Source organism: Danio rerio, chromosome 21, assembly GCF_052040795.2.
Source record: "Danio rerio strain M-AB ecotype USA chromosome 21, GRCz13ab, whole genome shotgun sequence".
Classification (NCBI taxonomy): domain Eukaryota; kingdom Metazoa; phylum Chordata; class Actinopteri; order Cypriniformes; family Danionidae; genus Danio; species Danio rerio.
The window spans coordinates 26,831,149-26,857,598 of NC_141041.1; the positions used below are offsets into that span (position 1 = coordinate 26,831,149).

Sequence of the window (26,450 nt, forward strand, 5' to 3'; positions counted from 1 at the left end):
CTTTAAAAGTATGTTTAATGCAACATTTATATTAAAAATATGAGTCATTTTTGTTGCAAGTTTATTTTGTTTTATAGAGAAAAGTGTACAGCACATTTAAAATTCCTCTTTGTGGATGCCCTCTGGATGTTCAACATTAGTAAATAGCTTAAAAGGCATTTTGAAGGCCTTTATACTTCTAACCAATGAACAAAATAGAAATTTATCATGAATATATGAGCATTAAATCAAATTTGGTCTCTTGTAAATTATTTGTGCTCAAGCAATACATCACTTACTGCATTTCAATATAGAGTTCAATAAATAGGAGTTGTACTTGTGAAGCTGTGCATTAATGGATTTGCTCTTCAGTGTTTGGACTTTCAGCAGTGAAATTTAAACCACACTAAACTGAACTTCAACTCTAAAAACTGGACTGACACTGTTTTAATTTACTAGAACTTTTGTGTTAAGCTGCTTTTACAAAATATACATTGTTGCTAAAAAATAAACATGAATTAAATTGAATATTTACAGTTTTTAGTACACAAAAGTGTTCTTTGAGCTACATATGATAACAGTTGAACCACTGAAGTGACATGGGATATTTTATTAATGTTTTCATTCCTTTTCTAAACTGTAAATGTCTCAGGACCCTTGCTGTCTATAAGGGAGCTTTTGGATTTCACACACATATCTTAATTTGTGTCTTAGTGGATTGGAATGACATGTGGGTGAGTAATTAATAACAGGATTTGTATTTTTTTGGGTGAACTAACCCTTTAATGGCCACTAGTGTCACTGATAGCAATGTTTTAAAATTGTCAATATAACCCCTCTAGTGCAAGTGTTATACTCAGTGTTGCAGAAAAATAAGACTCTTTATCTGCAGAACATCTACAGAACTTTATACAACTATTCTTCGCACCAATATTCTTTTTAAGAGCTGCTATCAGGCAAAATCAACTTTTGAAATGTGTGTATGTATAGTGTGTCCAAAGTATTGATATGGAATGATATGGAGAGAACGTTCGAGGTTACAGAAGTAACCCTTCGTTCCCCGAGGAGGGGAACGGAAGTGCCATGAATGGGAGGATTCGGATCAGAAGCCGCTTATCTGGAGAGTATTGAACGGGCCAATGAATGAAATTAATTGGCAGCGTAAGCTTGCGCAGGTGTGCGACATCTGCAATTATCTCAGCATATAAGCACACCTGAAGCCAGCAGACGCCATCCTTTTAAGCTGAAGAGACTTTCAAACAGCTAAGGGACAGTCATTATGGCGACGGAATATGGCACTTCCGTTCCCCTCCTCGGGGAACGAAGGGTTACTTCTGTAACCTCGAACGTTCCCCTTCGGTTGGGGAACTTCAGTGCCATGAATGGGAGAATATGGAAAGCGCCATAATGACTGCACCTTACCAACACCCCCGATGAGGAGATAGTCAAGCAAGCGTGACGCACCCACATCATGGGGGGCGCGGTCCTCCAACGTGTCCCTGGCCCTAATTTATCCTACTTCAACAGAAGTTTTACGGATTTAGATATATTTTTTGGGAAGTCGTGAGCATCTAGATAATTCTAGGAAATACGACAGTACGTTGGGAAGCGTGCAATCCCGATAGGGAGGACGCTGCGGAGGCCATCCGTTACCCAAGGGGGGGATAGATGGCAGAATTTACCTATGGACTAGCCCTAAAAAGGGGGAGTACGCATAGCAAAAGAGTGGTTAGCGGAGAGGGAAGACACGGGTCCACCCAGGGGGGGGACTTAACCGTGGCGGAATAAGCATATGGGATCGCCTAGTGGGGATCACGCATAGCAGGCACCTATACCCAAAACGCGGGCTGACCAGCGGGCAGACCTACAACGTAGTGGGCCAGCAAGTGACTCCTCCGCTGAGTCAGTGCTGGGGGCCACGGAGGAATCTGCAGGGCTCACCTGACGGGGAACTTTACTGACAGATAAAAAAGGCGCACGTACCTCCGTGTTAGGGAGAATGGCGCCGCAAGCGTGTTTCAACACCCTACCGAGTTGTCTCCTCAATCACCAAAGGGTTACCTAATACCCTTGAGGAAACCGGCTCCACTCGCAGATTGTAAAACCTTGCAAATGTGTTGGGTGTCGCCCAGCCCGCAGCTCTACAGATGTCTGTTAGAGAGGCGCCGCGTGCACGCGCCCAAGAGGATGCAACGCTCCGAGTGGAGTGTGCACGAACTCCCGGGGGACACGGCTGACCTCGACTCGAATAAGCGAGTGAAATGGCATCCACAATCCAGTGGGATAATCTTTGTTTTGATACGGCACTTCCCTGCTGCCGACCGCCATAACAGACAAAGAGCTGCTCAGATGATCTAAAATTCTGAGTACGGTCCACATAAATGCGCAGAGCGCGAACTGGACAAATTAAAGAAAGGGCTGGGTCTGCCTCCTCCGGGGGCAGCGCTTGCAGGTTCACTACCTGATCTCTAAAGGGGGTGGTAGGAACCTTGGGCACATAACCGGGGCGGGGTCTCAGGATGACGTGAGAGTAATCCGGCCCGAATTCCAGGCACGAGTCACTGACCGAAAATGCCTCCAGGTCCCCGACCCTCTTGATGGAGGCCAACGCAACCAGCAGAGCTGTCTTCAGGGACAGAAATCTTAGAGATACTGATTCGAGTGGCTCAAAGGGATCGGATCGCAGACTCGTGAGAACGAGGGCGAGATCCCAAGAGGGCATGAGAGGGGGGCGAGATGGATTAATTCGCCTAGCACCCCTAAGGAACTGGATGACCAGGTTATGCTTTCCCACGGTGCCGCCAGCTACCGCGCTATGATAAGCGGAGATGGCGGCCACGTAAACCTTGAGAGTGGAGGGCGACAGCCTGCTGTCCAACTTCTCTTGAAGGAAAGAGAGCACAACACTAATCTGGCAATTTCGGGGGTCTTCTCTGCGAGAGACGCACCATTCAGTGAATAGACTCCACTTCAGGGCGTAGGCGCGCCTCGTGGAGGGGGCTCTAGCCTGAGTGATGGTATTAACCACCGCAGTCGGTAGGTTACCTAAGTCTTCCTCGCGTCTAGGGACCACACGTGGAGGTTCCAAAGATCGGGGCGAGGGTGCCAGATGGTGCCCTGTCCCTGAGAGAGTAGGTCCTCTCTCAAAGGGATCCGCCAGGGGAGGGCCGTCGCGAGGAGTGAGAGCTCTGATATCCAGGTCCGGTTGGGCCAAAGGGGCGCAACTAGCAGAACCTGTTCCTCGTCCTCCCTGACCTTGCACAGAAACTGCGCGAGCAGGCTCACTGGGGGAAACGCATACTTGCGCATGCCCCGAGGCCAGCTGTGGGCCAGTGCATCCGTGCCGAGAGAGCCCTCGGTCAGGGAAAAAAACAACTGGCAGTGAGCGTTCTCGGGGGAAGCAAACTGATCGATCTGGGCCTCCCCGAATCGCGCCCATATCAGCTGAACAGACTCGGGGTGGAGTCTCCATTCTCCAGGGCGTAACAGCTGTCGTGAGAGCGCATCGGCTGCACGATTGAGCGTGCCTGGGACGTGAATGGCGCGCAGCGATTTCAGCCGCGGGTGACTCCAGAGGAGCAGACGGCGGGCGAGCTGAGACATGCGGCGAGAGCGCATACCCCCCATGCGGTTGATATACGCCGCCGCCGCCATACTGTCCGTCCTGACCAGCACGTGTTGCCGCTCCAGCACCGGTAAAAAGCGGTGGAGAGCGAGGAACACTGCCAACAGCTCTAGGCGATTGATATGCCAATGCAGCTGGGCACCCTTCCAGAGGCCCGCAGCCGCATGCCCGCGACACACGGCCCCCCAACCCGTGTTGGAAGCGTCTGTTGAAACAACAACATGGCTGGACGCCTGTCCTAGAGGCACACCGGCCTGTAGGAACGAGGGGTCGTTCCAAGGGCTGAGGGCGCGGCGACACAGCGCAGTAACCGAGACCCGGTGTGTGCCCGCGTGCCATGCGCGTCTGGGGACCCGATCGTGAAGCCAGTGCTGAAGTGGTCTCATATGGAGCAACCCGAGCGGCGTGACGGCGGCTGCGGATGCCATATGCCCCAGGAGCCTCTGAAAGAACTTCAGTGGGACCACTAGTTTGCTGTCGAGCTCCCTCAGACAGTTCAGCAACAGGCGAGCGCGTTCCTCGGAGAGGTGCGCTACCATGGTGATCGAGTCCAGCTCCATCCCGAGAAAAGAAATCCTCTGCACGGGGGCGAGTTTGCTCTTTTCTCGGTTGACCTGAAGCCCCAGTAGGCGGAGATGCCGAAGCACCTTGTCCCTGTGCATAATCAATTGCTCCCGCGAGTGGGCTAAAATCAGCCAGTCGTCGAGATAATTGAGTATGCGAATGCCCGCGAGCCGAAGGGGCGCTAGGGCACCCTCCGCGAGTTTGGTGAAGACCCGCGGAGACAGAGAGAGCCCGAAGGGGAGGACCTTGTACTGCCACGCTCGACCCTCGAACGCAAACCGCAGAAATTGGCGGTGGCGTGGAAGAATGGAGACATGGAAATACGCGTCCTTCAGGTCTATGGCTGCAAACCAATCCCGAGGACGAACGCATTGGAGAATGCGCCTCTGCGTGAGCATTCTGAACGGCAGCTTGTGCAGACAGCGGTTCAAAACGCGCAGATCTAGGATTGGCCGTGACCCACCGCTCTTTTTGGGTACGATGAAGTATGGGCTGTAAAACCCACTCTCCATCTCGGCTGGAGGAACCGGCTCGATTGCACCCTTCGCCAGGAGGGCAGCAATCTCCTCTCGCAAGACAGGGGCGGACAGGGGGTTGACCCTGGAGAAATACACGCCCGTAAACTTGGGGGGCCGTTTCGCGAACTGAATCGCGTAACCGAGTCTGATTGTGCGTATGAGCCACCGCGAGGGGCTGGCCCGCGCTAACCAGGCAGGCAGAGCCCTCGCTAATGGAGTCATCGCTACAATCGCTGACGTACCAGCGGTGGGGCAGCGCGGAGTGGGTGTGCTGATCCGGGAAGCACGAGGGTCCCGCGGAAGAGCTGGAGGAGAGCGATTCGCTCTGGCTCCGCACCCTGACTCCGGAGAGGGGGCTGGAGGGCTGAGGAAAGGGAGACCGTCCCCCCAGCGCTCGTGAGCCACTGGCGAAGCACGTAGAGTCTGCGAGCCGGAAGGCAGCGCGTCCCGGACTGGCAGAACTCGTGCAGTCACATCCGGGGAAGGGAAAAAGTGCTCTTTTACTGATGTTTTGGTGGCACTGAAAAGTACCGTTGTTATCGGGGCCCCGCCCTCCAGCGGGGAAAGAGCAAGTTTCCTCTTCTCCGGATGGCCTGTCTCAGGGACGCTTCGCGGTCCGTTTACCGGACTTAACGGCGCCCTGGGCAGGAGGGGCTGCCTGCTTTCGAGGTGAACGCCGCGCCCGCTTGGCCGGAGGCGCAGGCGGGGGCGGGGCAGCACTCGTTGGCGGGCGCCCTCGGCGAGGAACAGCGGAGGTGGATGGCTCGGCGGGCGGAGCGGGCTTACGGCCACGCCGATAGATGACATTGCCCATCGCATCCGACTGCTCTTTCACCGCCTTGAATTCCTGGGTGAATTCACCGACGGTGTCGCCGAACAGGCCAGCCTGGGATATGGGCGAGTCAAGAAAGCGAACTTTGTCAACGTCGCGCATATCGGCCAGGTTTAGCCAGAGGTGGCGTTCCTGAACCACAAGTGTGGACATCGTCCTCCCCAGCGCACACGCGGCGGACTTAGTAGTCCGAAGAGCATAGTCGGTCGCGGTGCGCAGCTCATGTAATAAGCTTGGGTTGGACCCGCCCTCGTGCAGCTCGGCCAGCGCCTGCGCTTGGTAGCGCTGGTAGGTGGCCATCGCGTGCAAAGCAGAAGCAGCCTGGCCCGCAGCCTTATAAGCTCTGGCTCCGAGGGAGGCAGACAACCTACAGGCTTTGGACGGGAGGCGGGGCAAACCCCGCCACGTAGAGGCGCCGCGCGGACAAAGATTGACCGCGATAGCGCGCTCCACTGACGGGATCGCCTCATACCCCCTGGCAGCTCCGCCGTCAAGGGCGGTGAGGGCGGAGGCACTCGCAGCACGGGCAGAGAAAGGTGCCCTCCAGGACTGCGTGAGCCTACTGTGCACTTCCGGGAAGAAGGGGACGAGAGGCTTCGAAGGCTTCGCCTTCTGGTCCTCTACGTAGCACCCATCTAGTCGGTCCGGCCGCGGAGCTGGGGGATAAACCATCTCCAACCCCACGGCCGAAGCAGCCCGGGAAAGCACGGCTAACATGTCCGCTTCAGGATCCGATTTGACAGCGCTCACCTGCCCGGAGGGGGCGAGCGGGTCCGGATCTTCGTCGGACAGTGAAAGCCCACCCTCCGATGCCGCGGAGGACATCTGATCTCCGGTGTCAGCGAGTGTGAGAGCTACCATCTGGTTAGACGGATCACTCTCACCACCCGAAGCTTGGATGGAGCGCCGTGAGGAGCGAGAGGTCCGCGAGCCCGTGGGCGGCGGATTAGCTCCCGCTGAAACCCTCAGATCTGCCCGAGCGCCCGCTGCTTTTTTAGAGCAGGAGGCAACTGGGGTGGCTCGCTCTCTTGCGAAAGTTAGCCGCGATCTTAGCTGTGCAACGGTCATGGCATCGCAATGACGACATGAACCGCCCGCGAGCACCGCATTAACATGCTGGACCCCCAAACATGCAATGCAGTGATCGTGTCCATCATCCGGAGACAGGAAACCCCCGCATCCAGAAACGCACAGTCGGAGCGCCATCCTGAAAAGGACGTGCTGCACGACTGTGTTGCTCTTTTAGGAAAGTTGCAACTATACGCACCGCTCTGGAGGACCGGACCCAAAGAACCGCAGGCAAGGGAGTAACCCAGCTCGACCGTCTGCCACCGCGAAGACCCACTCTGGACCGGGAGACACACTCGTTCGCTCTGAAGTGCTGATCAGCAAGAGGAACCCTCATCGACTCACTCAGAAAGGATCTGAAGCGAAAAGGATGGCGTCTGCTGGCTTCAGGTGTGCTTATATGCTGAGATAATTGCAGATGTCGCACACCTGCGCAAGCTTACGCTGCCAATTAATTTCATTCATTGGCCCGTTCAATACTCTCCAGATAAGCGGCTTCTGATCCGAATCCTCCCATTCATGGCACTGAAGTTCCCCAACCGAAGGGGAACCAGCTCATTTGTATTTAAAGGCACAGGCAACAAAAACAGCAACAATTTCCACTGACCGCAAACTTGCCATTTTCAAAAGGTTATGGGTATTTTGAGCTGAAACTGATGTACTCTGGAGACTCAAAAGACTTATCATACTACTTGTAAAAGGAATAAAATATGAGCCCTTTAAGAGCTGTCTACTGAAAATTTCTGAGGGAAAACTAAAATGGCTCCTGAATGACTAATCTTTTGTCTCATTGACAAGTAGAGTCCTGCATTTGAGCCCAAACCCATCAGGGTCCAACATTTTTAGCATGCATATCGGGCTTTGGGCCTGCTTTTTTTTTTTTCAAAAAAGTTTAATGAGATCTAATGTGTGCAGTCCATAAGTGCCAGTGATGCCTTGCGCATGGAGATTTCCAGCCATGTACAATAAAGAATTTAAAGAGAAAAATTGCCAATGGCAAACTGTGAAAAACGCAAGAGGAAAGGCAAACTTCTGGTCAACTTTTCAAATAGTGATAACTTTAAATTATGAGCCAACTGATGCACAATGCATAACTTGTAAGTGTAAATTGAGTAAACTCACTGTGGACCACATACCGCTTCGATGTCGATGTCACTTGAAAAACAAAAACTTACATTTAATAAAAACAACAAAAAAGTTGTCTAAATTATTCTGATTAAAAATTAAATAAAATAAACATCAACTTTCGATAAAATATAAATCTGGTCTATTTTAATGGCTGTTACAGTATAAGCTATTTGAAAAAAAGGGCCAGACTTTAGGTCAGACTTGGTTTGGCCAAAAAGTTTGATACTGTAAGCTGTTGGACAAGGGCAGGGCTAGAGCCTGTGTGTCTCAGGCCAGAGATGGGCTAGGGCTTAGATTTAAGATTCATGCAGGGCTCTACTGACAAGATCCTAAACTCAAAGCAATCTCTCCTGACCCTGAAGCTAGCCTGTGAGCCCAAACATCATCATGTAAGAAAGTGTGTACCATATGTGGGAGTGCTGTCTCTGCGTACGGGTGGAGGACCCTGAGTCTGATCAAACTCATAACAGTACAGCACCGCATCCTCATCCAGCAGGGGGAACCGCCTCCGGCACTCCTGGTCCAGGAATGAGTTGGGCGAATCCGATCCTTTGGCGGCCTGCTGACAATTGCTAGTCAGATTCCCTACGTCATCTCTGCAATGTGAAGTGAAATCTATTATAATCATATATTACAAAGATGATCAATATACAAAAATCACTGCCACAGTTTTGCTATGAAGACGTTTTTTCTTTGATTTTAAGTGGTTGATTTCTAGATGTGGCTCAGGATTTTTAAGTGCACCAGTGTGTGCTCTCATTTCTGTCTTTGAATGTAACGCTGTACCTGGGTGTGTATGGTTCATCTGGTGGAGGGGGGATGTAGAGGTCCTGTAGAGCGCAGCTGTCCCGTCTGGATGGGGTGCTCAGGGTGCTGGACGGTGTGGCCACACTGCTGCTGGGGCTTGGGGGGATGATGGGCTAAAACAGTAGTACAGTTGGTGTTAGCAATTCAAATATCCTATGATCTTGTTTACTTTTCCACTTAAATAAAAGTGCCTCTCCATTCACAAAAGCATGAAGTCTTTTTAATAGCTTAAGAAAATGTTTAAAATAATTTAATGGTTTAAAATAAAAAGTGTTTGAATTGAATTGTTTCAAGAGTTTACACTTAGCTGATGATTGATTATAAAGCGTATTTGGCATGCTGTCCTGGGAGAGAGCCCTGAGCTTATAAGACCCCGCAAGCAATCATAAGCACGTGATCCTCTCAAAACTAGTTTATAAATAAACTTAATTAATTAATTGATTATTTTATTTATTTATTTATTTGTTTGTTTTTCTACATTTATTTAATTAAAAAATTATAAAAACACATTCTGAAATCTGAAGGCAATTTAAAATAATTGCTTTCTATTTGAGAAAACTCTAATTTTTCCTGTGGGACATAATCAAATCCAGGGGCAAATATTGTCCTGGGCGGCATGGTGGTGCAGTGGGTAGCACTGTCGCCTCACATTAAGAAGGTCGCTGGTTGGAGCCTCGGCTGGGTCTGTTGGCATTTCTGTGTGAAGTTTGTGTTTCGTGCGTTAGCGTTGGTTTCTTCCAGGTGCTCTGGTTTCCCCCACAAGTCCAAAGACATGCACTATCGGTGAATTGGGTAAGCTAAATTGTCCGTAGGTTATGGGAATGAGAGTGTATGGGTGTTTTTCAGTGATGGGTTGCAGCTGGAAGGGCATTTACTGCATAAAACATATGCTGGATAAGTTGGCGGTTCATTCCGCGGTAGCGACCCTGGATTAATAAAGACAAAGCTGAAAAGAAAATAAATGAATATTGTCCTGTAATGGAAATGTTTATTTCTTATCTCTTTGGAAATAAATGCCATCTTAGTTTTGTCAGCTTTGCCGCTGTAATGGAAATCAGCATGGTTTCCTCTTTGTATGTAGTGCAATAGGGGCAGCAATGAAACTGTATGAATGAAATGTTATTCTCATCTAAAATGCCATTCCACATTTCCCTCTCAGGCTCAGTAAAGCTTCCTTATAGAGCACAGCTTCAGTGTGGAAGTGAGAGGAGATTGAAGGAGGAGGGATAAGCGCCAGATTAGAGGTAAAAAGATGAAAGAGGAAAAATAGGAGGTTGGTGGATGGGTAAGAGTGCAGTGAAGATTTGCCATGCAATCTAGTTGGTCAAAGCCTTCGGGGAGGGGAGAAGTGCACTTAATGCTGCTAAAAAAAGAACATGCACAGATTGAGGGTCGCCGCCACAGCATATCATCAATTCACACACGCCACTTCATCCTGCCAGGCAGTACCTGCAGAGCGAGGGGCTTCCACCTCATGTTCTTGAGTAAGGCTGGGGCCGACGTCAATGTGCTCTGGGGCCGCTTCTTCAGCGTCAGGGTCACACCCGCAGGGTTGCTCCGTAAAGAGTTAACCAGGTTCTTCAGCTGCCAGCCCACCTGCACAAAACAAACACATGTGTTCATCTCATTGCTTTAGATTGGGAGAAAAAAGCACAAGGCATTTTTTGTGTGTGTGTGTGTGTGTGTGCTTTTTTTAAATGTGTATTTATGTGCATTTTGCATTTTATAAAACTACAACAAAATATAGAAGAAAAAACACTACATACAATAATAATACATATACAATACAATACATAGAAACACTAACCTATGACAGAACAACCAAGCACCAGAACACAGAGGGACAAATGCACACGGAAGATTTGTAAATGTAATTTAGCTGGTCAGGTAATGCATAAATACAAGTAATCAAGTGGGTTAGAGATCCTCCTGCTGTTTTACACCTTTTACAGAGTGGAGATATCTGAGGAAACTGCTTACGCAGTTTCACCTTAAATAAATATAATCTATGCAGAGTTTTAAATTGAATTAAACATTCTAAAAATATAGTTTTGGTAAAAATGAACTTAATAAAAAAACTACAGTAAAATGCTGTAAAATGCACAGTATAAAATGTACAGTAAAAAAATGTTCTGAAATAGTATTACAATCAAACAAATAAAAAAAAAGCAAAAACAAATTCAGTTCACATTTTCTTCTTCAATTATAAATTCTCGCATCAAAAACTATATTTAGGGCAAAAACACGAATAAAACAATAATAATAATAATAATAATAATAATAATAATAATAATAATAATAATAACATAAGATTAATAAAATAGTGTTATTAATAAAAACTAATAAATATTGTACTGTTTCAGTGTTGTTTTTGATCAAATTAATTTGATCTTGATGAATCTAAAAATTCTTAAAGGAAATCAACTTACATTTTAAATAGGTCATACAGTTGCAAAACTGTTTAAATGACAAACACATAATGAAAAATGTTACTTCTTGTGCATCAAACCAACATATTATGATTTCTGAAGAAAAATGATGTCTGTTTCTTATTGAAAGTAGTTTAAAAAAATGATCTATTACTGGGGTTGAACTCCAGTCTTTTCAGGTTTTCTCACATGATCCTTCAGTTTAATATGAGCAGTGGATAAATTTAGCTTCTAATGTAACTTTAAGTCCCTTCATTTTCTTGGTAATCCTGTTCAGTTCTGTTATCAGTCATCCTGTTTTAAAGCTTTCTGAGATTGATCTCAACAAGAGTGAATTTTGTCTGATAAAACTTATTGTAAATTTGAATGAAGACTGGTTAGATGTATGTGAATTCACATCAAAATGCACTAATGCATATATGTGGTGGGAGTTTGGGTCGAAATACCTTCTCAGATTTTTTATTACGCCAAAACAAAAAAACATATACTGCAGGAGTGGACAATAAATATGGAGACATCAGGCCCGGATTAAGAACTCAGGGGCCCCTGGGCACATTGTCTTGTAAGGCCCCCTACCTGGCCGCACCCCTATAGTTGAATTTAAAAAATAAGAATAATATAATAATTTTTAAATAAAATTAATCTATAATTTGTTGCCCACATATTTAAATAAATGATATATAGTACATATGTATTTATAGTCTACAAAGATTTAACTTATTTTTCAAAGCATTGAATAAAAATACTAATATATACTATATATATATATATATATATATATATATATATATATATATATATATATATATATATATATATATATATATATATTTTTTTTTTTTTTTTTTTTTTTTTTTTTAAGGGTATTTTAATGTATTGCTTTTACAAACTTATAAAGCATATTATTGCCATGGCATATAACTCACAATGCTTCTCCAATCCAGTTCTATGAATCTGAGTCTTTCATAATACAAACACTGATTTACTGTCTCTCTCCTCCTCTCCCTGTATTTTCTCTACTCTTCTCGTGATGAAGACTTGATTATAAACCTAAAAGTATCCGAAATCACACACACTATACCTCTTCTCTCCCGTCTCTCTCCTTTTCAGGGCCTTTCTCTCTCTCTCCCTCCCTCTCTCCTTTTCTGTCTGTCTCTCACCCGATGAATCCAGTCCGCGCTGCGCTGCCGTTAGCCTCCTCCGCCTGGTTAATGCTAGCTTCTCATTAGTTAAAGTTACCATAACGTCTTCTTCTGTACCCTCATTCTCCTGATCATAGGTCTGTTTAAAGATGGTGTGTATGGAAAATGCCTCAATAAAGATGCCTCCTCTCCTCTTTCTCTCGCGTTTGCTAAATCCACTTGTCCACTCATTTTTGATCTATGACAGATAACTTACTAACGTAACTCCGCTCCGTTTAGTGCGGGTTATTACAAAACTGACGTTTCCGCGCTTGACCAATTACAGCATTCTGTTTAGTTAACGAAAAAAAGGCAGTTTAAATATAATAATAATATTAATATGTGATCGCGATTTTTTTGCTCAGAGGAAATACAGTTGTCTGAGCAATATAGTTTTTGCAGAGTGGGAGGCGTCTATAATAAGGCTAAACATTATTAAATACCCACCAGACACTTGTGACTTTATATCACATTTGCATTATTTTTTTAAAAAAATGTTTCCTTCTTGTTAAAAATGAATATATTTCCAATCTGATATGTAACGGGGAGAAAAAAAAGTAGCACGAGTTCAGCTGATGGTGGATTCGAACCGACTTCATAATTAATCGCGTCAAAAGATGATGCTGTGTTCCTTACAAGGTGCGCCACTACGGCTGTAATACTTACAAGCTGTTTACTTATCTTGTCTCTATCAATCAGGCATCGATGGGCGTAAACCCTGAATAGCTTATTCCAACTAGATGCGCTATTTGCAATTAGCCAAAAAAGACACTCCGAAATTGTCTTTTTTTTCTCCCCCCTCGCAGGGGCCCCTAGTGCGCACGGGCCCCTGGGCCTGTGCCCATAAGGCCCATTGGTTAATCCGGCCCTGGGAGACATATTTTAGGAGTGTCCAATGATAAAACATTTCTGGGTCGACGTACAGACTGACAGGCGGACATTTAGAAATATCTGGACCAAATGGACTGAATATGTAGGGTTACTCTATCCAGATTAATAACCAGTAAGCTTGCTCTCACAGTCTCCTGTTCAGACTAAGAACAAAGATTCAATATTATTTAAAAGTTTGACTATTAGGTGTATATTTGACCCTCCCTGAATTGTGTACATTTTGTTATTAAAATCGCTTACGTTACAGTTTAATCATTATTCTTATAATTTAAATTGTTTATTTATTTTTTTTACTTTCTATACTGTATAAAACAAGTTAAATGGTTGGCATTAAAAAATGTATCCCCTTTTAAGCTGAAATATTGTATCGGTTATGCTGCCACAATAAACAAATACATTTAAAAAACTTATTTTAATACTAAAACAAAATAAAAACTCGTACAAATGATGATTTTTTTTAATCAGTTAAAGGGTCAAATGACTGTGTGCAGTAGATGTGCTCACCACTGTCTGATGATTGACCTGTATGACCTCATCACCGGCATGGATTTTCTTACAGCGGTCAGCGAGTGACTGACAGAGAGAGAGAGAGAGAGAGAGAGAGAAGCCTTTGGATTACAGGGGGCAAAACACACAACCTGTTTTTGGGATTACTTGTAATACCAATATCACTTGCCAGCTGAAATGTCCAAAGAATGTCATACTGAGACTGTACTGAAACGAATATTAAAAAATGACCACTTACACCCTCCGTAGTGCCTGTGATGACATGTAGGCCATCGTAGGTTGATTTGATGTACATGCCCTAAAGCAAGGAGAAAGATACTTAAGAGCCACTGCCTGAAAATATCGGACACACGCTGAGAAAGCACTGAAAGCGGCTTGATGACATGACATGCAAGCACAAATCCCCTCTGACACACACAGAGAGAGAAACAGAGGGGCTGCTAGTGCATATTTATTTTCATCTGTCTCTATTCAGGCTTTATTGAGCAGATATACTGACGGTGTGGAGTGTGTATGTGATTGTAGAAATGTTACTGCCTGAAGCACATGCAAGAAATCATCGTTTAACACAGATGTGGTGAATGCGGTTTCTCATAATCTGTCTCTGGAATAATCCTCACAACACTTCAATCCCTGTCTGTCTGTCTGTCTGTCTGTCTGTCTGTCTGCCTGTCTGTCTTTTAGTATGTCTATATAAAAATGTCTGCCTGTCTATCAATCTTTCTGTCTCTGTATATCATTTTATCTTTTTATCTACTTGTCAGTACCTCTTTCCATCTGTCCATTTATCCTTCCATTTATCCATCCATCCATCCATCCATCCATCCATCCTCATCTATCCTCATGTATGTTTATCTAATCGTCTGTCTGTGTCTGTCTGTATGTCTGTCTGACTATCTGCCTGTCTGTCTTTCTGTCTATCCATTTATCTGTGTCTGTTCATCTTTCTGTCTCTGTATATCCTTCTATCTTTCTATTCATTTGTCAGTCCCTCTTTCCATCCATTTATCCATCCATCCATCCATCCATCTACTGTCTGTCTGTCTATCTTTCAGTATGTCTATCTAAATGTCTGTCTGTCTATATATCGGTCTGTCTATCTGTTTATCCATCTTTCTGTCTCTGTATATGCTTTTATCTTTATCTTATTTGTCAGTCCCTATTTCCATCCACCCATACATCATCTGTCTGTCTGTCTGTCTGTCTGTTTGTCTTTCTATCTATCTATCTTTCTCTATGTCTATCTAAATTTCTGCCTGTTTAACTATCTGTCTGTGTATCCATATTTCTGTCTATGTATATCCTTCTATCTTTTTATCCATTTGGCAGTCCCTCTTTATATCCATCCATCCATCATCTATCAGTCTGTCTGTCTGTCTGTCTGTCCATCTGTTTGCCTATTGAACATCTATTCATCAGTCTGGCTATCCATCCACCTATTTATCCATCTATTTGTCTGTCTATACCAGAGATGCCCAAACTAGGGCCTGCGGGCCAAAGTTGGCCCATGGTAACCTTTGATTTGGCTCGCAACCAATCTGAGAACCCTTACAAAAAATAACTGCAGTAAACTGAAGTAAAACTGCAGAACAACAGTATAATATGTAGAAGCATAACTGCAGTTAAATTAAGTACAATTGGAAAATTGCTAGACGATGAAGTGTAAAAACAGATCAACTGCAGTACAATAAAGGTCAACAGCAGTATAACTTGCAGTACACTGAAGTAAAAACAAGTAAACTCTGTCTTTACTGCACTTGTGCTGCTGTAGTCTAATATGCCAATGGTGTGGTAAGAACTGTTCTGCACTTCTGTTCCAGAGGGCTTGTTCTTCAACATCTTCCAATTAATATTTTGTATTTTTTTCACGGATGCTTTTTGGATTCAAGTAATTTTCTAATTCGAATTTTAAGAGTTTATTTGCAAAAACGCAACTGCAAAATTGCAAAAAAGCAAAATTGCAGTATAATGAGGTATAAACACAGTTCAACTACAATGCAATACAGTTCAACAGCAGTCAAATCTGCAGTATAACTGAAGCAACAATAAATAAATTGAGGAGCAATATGGTGATATGTTATATTAGATGCTGTGAATGAATCAGTTTTTATTTAAATGTTAAAATGTAAATACTCTTACTTGACAGATAGAGAACCATGCACAAGACATTTATGTTCTCAATGGGATTATGTTTTTATTGTAAGAAATTCATTGTAAAATGTAAAAAGAAAATTATAATTATTAATATGACTATACAATTTTTAAAATATTAATAAATTAGGATATTACCATGGCAACTTTTATGCAATAGAGCTTAATATATTTACCTTTGGCCCACCACCCTCAATGAAGTTTGGTTTTTGGCCCTTCATATGAAAACATTTGGGCACCCCTGTTCCATACAGTACATCTATCTGTTGGTCTATCCATTCAACCACTGTATAGATGCATTCCATTCATTTTAATAATATATTTCTCATCATTTCAAATGAGTTTTGATCTTCTATAAACAAGCCTTTTGTACAGTCAAAATGACAAACAATTAGCAAATATGTTAGTTTATGTTAATTTCAATGTTTTAATTTGTTAATGTTCATAATGAAACCAGATTACTCACCAGTCCCTCAGTGGACCTTATGTTGTCTAGCTGCACCACCTCTAGATGTGCGGCCTGGGACACCATGGGGTCCGAAGAGAGGGCAATGATGTGGTCACACACTCCTGAAAGCGTCTTACACTGAGGAGAAAGAGAAAAGGTGAACGTGTAAAATGTTTAAGATCTCCTGAGGGCCAGAACGGGTAAGGCTGAAGTTGATATTCAGCTACAATATGCTGATCTTTTACTTGCATGTTCAACGCAACGCTTAAAAAAAAAACATCTGTGCTGAGACTGAGGCTGTTTACACTAGAGCATTTTCATTTTAAAATGCACACATTTCGCTGAGGTTACAGCTGGCATTCAAACTGTTCTGGAGTTTTAGACTCTTGATGAATTTTAGAAAATGTTGCAGACCCTGATTCAGTTTGAAACTCCAGGGTTGCGCTCCAGAGCTGACGAACAAGAACAAAAACTTTTTAAAAAGAAGGCTTGGTTGCATATATTCGTTCCCTCATTGTTTTTTATTGATCATTGTATATGCTTTCCTGATTTGTTAAACCCCCCTTATATTTGTATCGATGTCTTAAATATCTGTATGAACAAAAATGACAGAGAATCTTTGATCATTTCTGAGCATCTTGAATGCACACAATACATCACAGCATGCACAAATAATAGTTACACTGCTCTGGTCAGTTGTACAGTCTGTCCTGCCAAATTTCCAAAATGAATTGATGTGGTATTGGCTGCAAAAGGATGCCCTACCCCATAATAATGAGTATCGTCTAAAATCAGCCTTTTCAGTTTAATTGTCCAACCCAAGTATATTTCCAGAGTCACATTTGGTGCTAAACTATTATGATATCAATTGTATTCATGTAAAAAAGGAGAAAAGGTTCATTTAATTCAGCTAACCATTTATTGGCTTAAGATTTAGACGTAATTTGTATTCGATTAACTAATGTTTCAATATACATTATACATATTTTCAGATTTGCAATTTGTTCTGTTTTGAATACAGGTTACAATAAAAGAGTTTGTCAAACTGATGTCAACACAATTTACCACCAGACACAAGCAATATATAAATAAACTATCATAATTAGTGTTTTATTCTTCTTTTCTGCTGTTTATAATGTTCTGCCAAATTTTCTTACCTAAATGTTTTGTCTTGTTTTTAGTCTGAATATCTAAATATTCTTAAATCAAGAAGCATTTTCTAGACAAGTAAAAAATCTTGTCTTGTTTCAAGAAACAATAAGTCAAAATTGAGAGAGCTTTTCCCTAAACCAAGCAAAATAATCTGCCAATGGGGTAAGAAAAATAATCTTGTTTTTGATTTAAAATAAGATTATTTTTCTTACCCCATTTGCAGATTATTTTGGTTGTTTTAAGGAAAAACCCACTTCATTTTGCCATATTATTTCTTAAATCAAGACAATATGTGTTGTTTTTCTAAAATATGCTTCTTGATTTAAGAATATTTAAATATTTAGACTACAAACAAGACAAAAAATCTATTTAAGAAAAGCAATTTTTGCAGACTTTGACTGTTGTGAATGTGACTGAATGCCAGAAATGTAATATAGACTGTACAAGATTGGCTGTTTTTAAAAAGGGGCTACTGTATGTCCTGTCTTAATGTTTCACTTCAGTTAACACCAAACATAGAATAAAAGGGCACATTTTAAAGCACACGGCCCCGAGAAATTTAAATCAAGCTTTTTAGATTTTAAGCCGCCTTTCCGCTGCATACGACAAAGAAGTCATTCATTTCCTGTCTGTAGTCTGAGAGCTGCGTGGAATTCCAATCATCTCCGTACGTGGAAAATTCAGTTCCGATTTGAGCTGCAAATACGTTGAAATATTTGAACTGCTGTGACAGTATGTGAACGGGTGAGCGGATGTGATGTATTCCAGTGTTGTCCAAGCAGGTCCATGTGCGCAAGATGAGAAATAGTAGTTTTTTGTAAAAATTTTTTTCCAGAAAAAGTCTATATTAAAATAAAAATTCTATTTATAAATAAGTAATAAAATATATATATTTTTCAATATAGTCTCCACATTCCCTCCAAATTTCTTTGCGGTTTATGGGTTTCTAGTTTTCATTCAATTAACCATGGTGAACGCATAGAGAATAAATGCTTTCGCACTCCTTTATTTCACGCACCAGGAGAATCAGCTTCTCTCTCATAGTGCACGACAAAACTAAAAATTCAGTATGACCTCCTCAAGGGGGCGTACTCCGACCGTCACATGACAAATGACAATCAACAGACCAGAAGTCATTCATTTCCAGTTGCGTGGAGTTCCGATCAGCTCCTTATGCGGAAAATTCGGATCTGATTTGAGCTGCAAATACATTGAACTATTTGTACTCCTGTGACTAGACCACATGAGACCGGCCGAGCGGATGTGATGTATTCCAGTGTTGTCTAAGCAGGTCCGTGTGCGCAAAGATGAGAAACAGTAGTATTTTAAATATATTTTGAATCAGAAAAAAAGTCTACATAAAAAACGTTTCGATTCATAAACAAGTAAAAAATATTTATTTTTATGTTGTCTCCACATTTCCTTCCAAAATTTTTAGCATTCTATGAGTTTCTAGTATCTATTCATTCATTCATTCAACAATAGTGAATGCACAGGGAATAAAGGCTCTTGCTTTTGCACTCCTTTACTTTGGACACTGCTTGAACAGCTTTTCTCCCATGGTGCACGACAAAACTGAAAATTCTGTGCGACTGCCACAAGAAGGCGTATTCCGATAGTCATGTCCAAATGTCGTGTGCAGTAGAAAGGTGGCGTTAGCATCAGGATCTTAGTTAAAGATATATTTATAACCTAGTGTGCTCCAAAACAGTATTTAGAAAATGTAAGCCTAATAAGCATCCAAAGCTTGCAGTTTGTCACAAGCCTAAATGGATCAACAATTTTTTTTTTACCTTCACCTACATACTTTACTTTTTTATCAAATCTTCTGACCAATCAAATACTCTACAGCACAGGTGTCAAACTCAGTTCCAAAAGGGCCCAGCTCTGCACAGTTTAGTTCCAACCCTAATTAAACACACTTGATCAAACTAATTGAGTCCTTCAGGCTTGTTTGAAACCTACAGGTAAGTGTGTTGGAGCAGGGTTGGAACCAAACTGTGCAGGGCTTCGGCCCTCCGGGAATTGAGTTTGACACCTCTGCCCTACAGTATCTGACATGCCCCGCCTCCTCCAAGATGCTGCTTTTCATTTGAAATGCTTGATCTCAACCACTCTCACTAGCAGAGCTGTGATAAAAACAAAGTCCAATTGACAGTTTTTATTAAGGGGAAGATCTACTATATGTCCCGCCATGTCTTCGTGTTTCAGTTGAGGTAACATTAGATTTAAAATAAAAGAATTTACACCTCAAAGCACTTCATGGGCCCTTTAAACAAGACTTCTTTTTTTAAATGCAGATTAAAACTAGTTGTTACTAATAAACTTTCTAATAACTTGTTTTATTTAACAATTGTATATAGGCTACAAGTTTGCACTATAGTTTTCTTCAGCTATTTTTAGCATATTATGGATGGAGATTGGTTTTTAGTTGAACATCTAGTATGAGCAGAAATCATTTTCATATCACACCAAAGTCAAACTGAAATCACGTTATTGTAAATGTAGCCCATGAGATGCCAGGATGCACCATATTACGATGTGACCAGGATGGTCTCATAAGCATAATTCTCTATGATCTTGCAGCTTTCTCTCAACTGATCTGTCTAATCATGATTCTGTCTCAGTCTGCTGCGGGTGAGTAATCAGTGAAGGTGTTCCTGGTGCTGTAAACAGAAACTCTCTCTCTCTCGCTCTCACGCTCTATCTCTCTATGTCAGTCTCAGATGAAATGTGCCCCTGTCCTGGTATTTATAGCAGAGAGCCAGCTGTAGCCTGACTGACACTGCAGTATGGGCTGGACTCCATGAATCAAAAGTGAACCTGTTTCTTTCTCACCAACCTCACACTCTCTCGCTCTTCTTTTCTCACTTCGACACAGATTTCTATTTTTGAACAGAGGAGCTAGATAAGGGGTTTTATGTAAATGAATCTTGAGATTGTGTGAGAAAATAAATGTCAGTCTTACCACATGCAGTATCTTATTCTCGGTCTCATACACTGTGCCATCCTGAAAGGCAAGAAAAGAAAAATGTCATTTCAACTATTACATCTAATTTAATGATTGCAGCTTATCCCACCGTCTCGTTAACGAAAGGCTTAAACGTTCACAATACACTTCCTGTTAATGCTTTGAAACAAGGATTAATTTGTTTATATTAATTATAACTATTAAACATAAGAAAAGAATACACTTCTACAGTGTTTCTTCAATTTAATGTTAGTTTTAAAATTTTGTGTTGCGCAATTTAAGTCCAAAGGCAAATTAAATCCAAAGGCACCGTGAACAAAAATGAACACATTTATGCACTCAGAAAATAATTTTCTCAATCAATAATTTTATTTATTTGCTTATAAGGTTAAAAACTAAAAACTAGTTTTTTTAAAGATTAAGATTTAATTATTCATTCATAAATAAACGTTTATTTTTTTTACATTCTCTATAAAGGGTTATGCTTAAAAATAATTTCAACCATGTCACAAATGTTTGTTTGCATGTGTATTTTTGAGAAATTTTTTTTTCGAATTGTGAAAATGTGCAGTTTCTAATTAAATCACACTAAAGCCCAGGTCAGATCACATGACTTTTATTGTTGATATGAAAATCACTATGTCAGATTATGCGATTTGTCTTGATAAAATCTTGACTTGTCATGGGTAACAAATTTGCCAGACTACACATTTCTTTACAATCAGTCATCCCGTGGCGTCTACGACCAGTGTTATTTCCCAAAGCAGTCAAAAGTGTTGCTATAACAATATTTCTTATCCTAATTTCAATGCTCTTTTATTTCTTATTTCAATCTTTTTTTAAATTTTATTTTTAATCTAAATGTATATTTTGCTGCCAAGGATGCTTATTAAACACTCCACTGCCTGAACTTGCCACGAGTGCGACAGAAAAATTTAAAGCACATCAGCACCAAGGAAAAATCTGATGCTCAAGACAAAATAATGACATATTAAAAAACAACAAATATATAATAGGATTGTGATAAAACAATTACAGTAGAGCATTCATTAAGTCCTTATTTTCCACAGAGCAAAACAAATCCTCCACCTGCAGTTGAATAGTGAATGAGCTATAATTTTAAATATTTCTTGGAAACATCTTTTTAAAAACTAATTTGGTTTTATATAATTTGTATCTTAATTTTAATGTATTTTTTTGTTGGTCAGTTATCTACTAGATAAACATAAATAAGGAATATCATCTGAGGTGAAGTGCTTCAAACCAGTCTGCTTTTTGCTTCAGTGACAAAACACGAACTGGTTTGTTAAATAAACTAGCCTAAATAAAATTAAAGTGAAATATTCACAGTTTCAGAAAAACCTATATTAAACAGTTTTCACTGTTAATGACAAAGTCATCCATTCGCTGGTCAGTTTCAAATTTCAATGAAGTTATTTGAATAAGCAAGGCTTTTACAATGTATTCGCAGCACTAAATGTGTTTCCAAATTACCACAGAAGAATGAACTCTGTTGGAAGGCTGAGAAAACTCAGAAACTCGTTGTGAGAATAGAGATGTCTGCATATTTGTGCCAGTCTGTCAGATAAAATTGCTTTAAACACTTTAATATTTTAGAAAAAAGTAGTTAAAGTTTCGATAATCAATGACTGATCTTATCCACCCAAGACCCATCCATATTAAAATATGCAGCCTATTTTTGGATTACCTGACCTGTGGATTAACAGAAGCACCCGCAGATATAACTGAGAATTTCTTTGCTCCTATTGCCCAGTGTCACCAATGTAATGGAATTTGTGATGGTGTTGCGAGGTGTCGCAGACATGGTATCGGTTGTCAAGAACTATTACACGAGAAAAAATGATTGAATCTTGTGTCACGATGCCCATTTGTCGTTTATGAATCCCTATAACACTTGTGCCAAAGTCATGACAAAATCCTGTGATCTGACCAGGGCTTTAGTCATGACTGACAACACATATGATTATACCTTCATAACACATTTAGATTACACTGTAGGACAAAGAAAATATCTTTCCTTAATCAGCATTTTAATTTGTGCTTCAGTAAAAAATTTATATATTTAAAACAAGAATGAAATAAGAAGAAACTAATTGCATATATTTTACATATGAATAAAACTTGCTTTCTTGCATTTTTTGAAATGGTGTTTTTAAACATAAATAACACTAAATTTAGTTTGATCTATGCTTTTAAAAAGAATAAACTTTAAACATAAAATGCTACTTGAGTATTATTTTCTTTCTTTTTTAAAATAAATAAATAATATTTATCTGTTGTGTTACATAATGCCAGATCCTTATATAATGCATATCAGTTAATGTGCATTCATGCCAAGAAACTTTGATTAATATACATTCAAATCATCAGAAGTATTATATCATATTTAATACATTTGCCAATGCCCTATCAACTAAAGTTATCAAATGTTTTTCATGCAGTTATGCGGTACGAACACATTATATCATCTCTGCTCAGTTTTGGGATGCCTTCGATAAGAAGCTGAGGGAGAGGAAGATGTGCTTGCTGACACAGAGTCTTGCACCTATCTGAAATAGCCAAAGGCAGCGTTTTCTGTCTTGAGCAGACAGATGAGGAGGAGATGAGTCATCCTCCCACACCAAAACCTGCTGCAACGCTCCTCTCATCTGCTCATTTCCTCCGCTCTCCATCACGCCGCTTAATGCTAGTCTGATTTACAGCCTGTGGGACTCAACTGGCCACGCTCATGATTAATGCTAAACATACTGGGAATCTCCTTCAACACTCAACCTACACATTTCATTCTGATTGAAAAGAGAGTAAATAAAGATTGAGCTAATACATAAGTGTTTAATTAAGAGCCACACTTCATGAAAATCTGACTTTTTGTCATTTTTAAGTTTTATAATCAGGTCCCCGGTGCATCCACCCAACCAAATAACAGGAAGAAAAAAAACTTTCTTTCTCTAAAGCATGTGGAAAAACGTGCCCTTTAGATTTCGCTTCTCTAGTGACGTAGTAAAGTGTTTTATTATGTGTTACCGCCCTTTAATCTGCACATTTCCTCCCACAGCACCACTGCAGCAGAATTCTGGAGATTTACAATATCTGCACCAATATTCATATTAGGTGTTTGTCGAGTGTACAAGTGAGCCCAGGGACAACAAAAATAAGGATCCAAGTGCAATAGTTGTGCAAGCAGGCAGTGGTCAATTCAGGAGAAAACAGGAACATACAGGTAATCCAAGTAGTCATCAAACAGGCACGATACAGAATATAACAATAAACAAGGCTACGGTCAAAAACACGGCAGGCAAAACAAAAAGCAACACAAAAACTACAACAGCGACAGCAAACAATAGCCCCTTTCACACAGTGATACCAGTAAATGTCCAGAAAATTACAGGAGCGACTTTACCGGTAAAATAGGGGGAAAAAAGGCTGTTCACACAGACAAAGACATTCTGGAATTTTTGCAGAAATTTCCAGACCATTCACATAATTCACACATTCACAAAAATACCGGTAAATTCTGACATCATTAACCCGAAATGAGCTCTAAATGGCTGCGCTTGTTTTTGTACTCATAGAAGGGGTAGGGCTTTTGTTGATGGTTGATAATACATAATATGTTTGTGGGCTGGCGCTCACCAATAGCTTCATGTGAACACATGTCAAGCAACTGAAGCAGAGCTTGAAGGTAAACTATTAAGGTAGCTATTAAAGGTATAACTATTTAGTTGGCATTAAGAAGGAACAAATAAGCATTATCTGTCTAACATCCAGCAGCTAAATGTGTCTGGAAAAACATTCAAAGACTTTTATTTTCAGAAACAGCTTGGATGTGAAAGCATCTGAATGTTCTGATTAGCTGCAGTAGACGTCTCACGTTAGCACATTCTAATTGTGATTGCACTCTTTCCGGCAATTTTCCTTCTGCGTTCACACAGCGCAGCATTCCGGCAAATTAGCGGTAATGTTACAACTGCTTTTTACAGAAAATTGCCTGAACGAAATTTACCAGTATTTTCAAAAAGGGCCCACACATGATCCTGTATGTGCGAAAGGGGCTATTGACTCAGACATGACGTGGTGTATCAGTGGTGTAAAAGTAGTCCGAATAATCAGTGATAAAAAGTTTCAACTGTGTGTGACAACAGAAGTGATCGGCAACTGGTGTGTGAGAAATGGCATCATGGAATTTGTAGTTCGTGAATGTGATGTGTAGTTCACCAGTGATCTGCCAGGAGTGGATTGCTGGTGATTGTAACAATGTTCTGTTGTGGGATGAACCAATGAAGAAAAAGACTCAATAAACTCAGAGGACTGGAAATGGAAATGTGCTGTAAAACATCTGTAAAGTGTTATATATTTTGGTAAAATACATTTTACACCAAACTGCTTCACTAACAACGGTCAGTTTAATATGGTTGATAGATTAATATCAATGTGTCATGCTCTAACTTCATATCAGACTTTTTGGGTTTTTTTTTACAATTCAGAAATGACTGGGATCAGTCTAGAAGTTGTAACTTCTTCATATATGAAATTTCACAGACCCATTCTGGAGACACCAGAGATTTATTTGACATGTTATGAAAATTTGTGTTATACGACCCCTTTATCTTGAACTTAAAGTTTGAATGTGTAAAATACACTTCAGAGTGGAAGATTTGCAAGCTGTGTTATTTTCACACACACACACACACACACATTTTACAGAAAGCGTCATTAGGTGTCCTTTTTATTTCTGTATTTCATGTGCTCTGGGACACATTGCTTTTCTCACACCTGGGACAGTGTGTCCTCATCCTCAATGGCCTAAGTCAGAGAAGCTCTATTTCAATCCAGGACAGAAAACTGAGGAGGAGAGAAAGCGTCCGTGGCCTCCTTCTAAAGAACCTTCTGGCCTAGAATCTCTACCCTGCTTTCCAAGCATCCTCAAAAGAGATATAAGTCGTAGAGCCCTCCAATGTGGCATGAGACTGGTGTGGGCGAACACAGAAAATAGACCAGGTTAAAGGAGACTTGGAACTTTGCTTTTTTTATTACAGTGTTATTTATTTATTTACTTCCTTACTTACTTGCGTGTACTTACTTATGTCTACTTATGTACTTTATTTTTTTATTTTTTTATTTTATTAATTTTTTTTTATTTATTTAGCCCAAACTTCACTATTTAAAAATATTCTAAAATGTGCTGGATTTGTTTTATTAGTCCAGTGAATATTAGCCATTCTGAACACGGACTGGGTTTGAAAATAAAATGTAAAAAAATCAAAACTTTTTTGATGGACAAAGCCAGATTGAGGCTTTCCCCAGGTAAGTTCGAGTTTATATTGAACAAATGTTTGGGCCCAAGAAGGTAGGTTTTGACTGGGTTTCATCACTATGGTACCTACTATGGATGTTACAGTGGGCTATTTCACACTATCGTTGATCTGCAGTTATAATCAAATTATGATCATAGAAAAGTTAAAGCTCGTCTGAAACTTTCTGACGTACACCATGCCCACCAAAAGAGTACCATTGGTACCCCTTTAGCAGTGGAAACACAAGCCTGATAAAGGTGAACCGTACCAACCCGTATGGCACCGTAATGTACCAGTAGAAATGAGCCAATAGTGTCCTGTCTAAATAATATTTGTATTTTTAAAATTGCAAAGATATTATCATTATATAATATTATCATATTTTCATTTTTTAAAACCACAAGTAAATCTGATAATGAGCCTGATCAAAAGAGATCTCAAGAAGATGAAACTGTGCGAATGGATCAGGATAGCAGGAGACAGAAGCAAAGGGATCTCAAGTCAGCCACAAAACATGACAGGAGTGGTAACTGTGGGCTCTTCTTGAAAATAAGACAGAGTGAGTCATTTAATTATTTTTTTCAATTCACACATAATAGTGAAGTGAACTGAATAGTGATTGTTCATACGATTTATGTTTGTAGCTACATGTTTTTATTTTTTATTAATGACCTCTAACATTACATGGTACAAATAATTAAAGACCTTTCAGAAATGTGATGCTCTTTTTTGCGCTATCACCATTTAATGATTTGATGTTTTGGGAAATCTGAAATTGTGTGGCGGACGTCAGTCATGGTAACTTTTATTTCCTGGTTTTGCTTCAGGAATTATTCATTTACAAATAAAGCACTGGTTTTGGTCAACCCAAAACATACTCTGCA

General features: G+C 41.1%; 2 protein-coding genes across 7 annotated transcripts in view; both read right to left on the reverse strand.

The window, feature by feature from the left end:
* cnksr2b (connector enhancer of kinase suppressor of Ras 2b) overlaps positions 1-26,450 on the reverse strand; it is a 109,061-nt gene that overhangs the window by 26,009 nt on the left and 56,602 nt on the right. For all 6 annotated transcript variants that reach the window (XM_087301363.1, XM_087301362.1, XM_087301365.1 and 3 more), the window contains exons 5-11: positions 20,249-20,290; positions 16,147-16,266; positions 13,768-13,827; positions 13,527-13,595; positions 9,971-10,117; positions 8,501-8,634; positions 8,120-8,310 (exon numbers count right to left, since the gene is read on the reverse strand). In XM_087301363.1, coding sequence (XP_087157489.1) covers positions 8,120-8,310; positions 8,501-8,634; positions 9,971-10,117; positions 13,527-13,595; positions 13,768-13,827; positions 16,147-16,266; positions 20,249-20,290 — 763 coding nt within the window. The remainder of the gene's footprint in view (positions 1-8,119; positions 8,311-8,500; positions 8,635-9,970; positions 10,118-13,526; positions 13,596-13,767; positions 13,828-16,146; positions 16,267-20,248; positions 20,291-26,450) is intronic.
* On the reverse strand, positions 1,721-7,131 carry LOC147838841 (uncharacterized). The gene is made up of 2 exons (XM_087301367.1): positions 2,282-7,131; positions 1,721-2,217 (listed from the first exon to the last, which is right to left on the reverse strand). Exon 1 carries the CDS (start codon positions 5,503-5,505, stop codon positions 3,025-3,027), a length of 2,481 nt encoding a protein of 826 aa, XP_087157493.1. The 5' UTR covers positions 5,506-7,131; the 3' UTR covers positions 1,721-2,217; positions 2,282-3,024.

Coding starts and splice junctions, on each gene's coding strand:
- LOC147838841 (XM_087301367.1), bottom strand. CDS start 5,505: ATGCGATGGGCAATGTCATCTATCGGCGTGGCCGTAAGCCCGCTCCGC.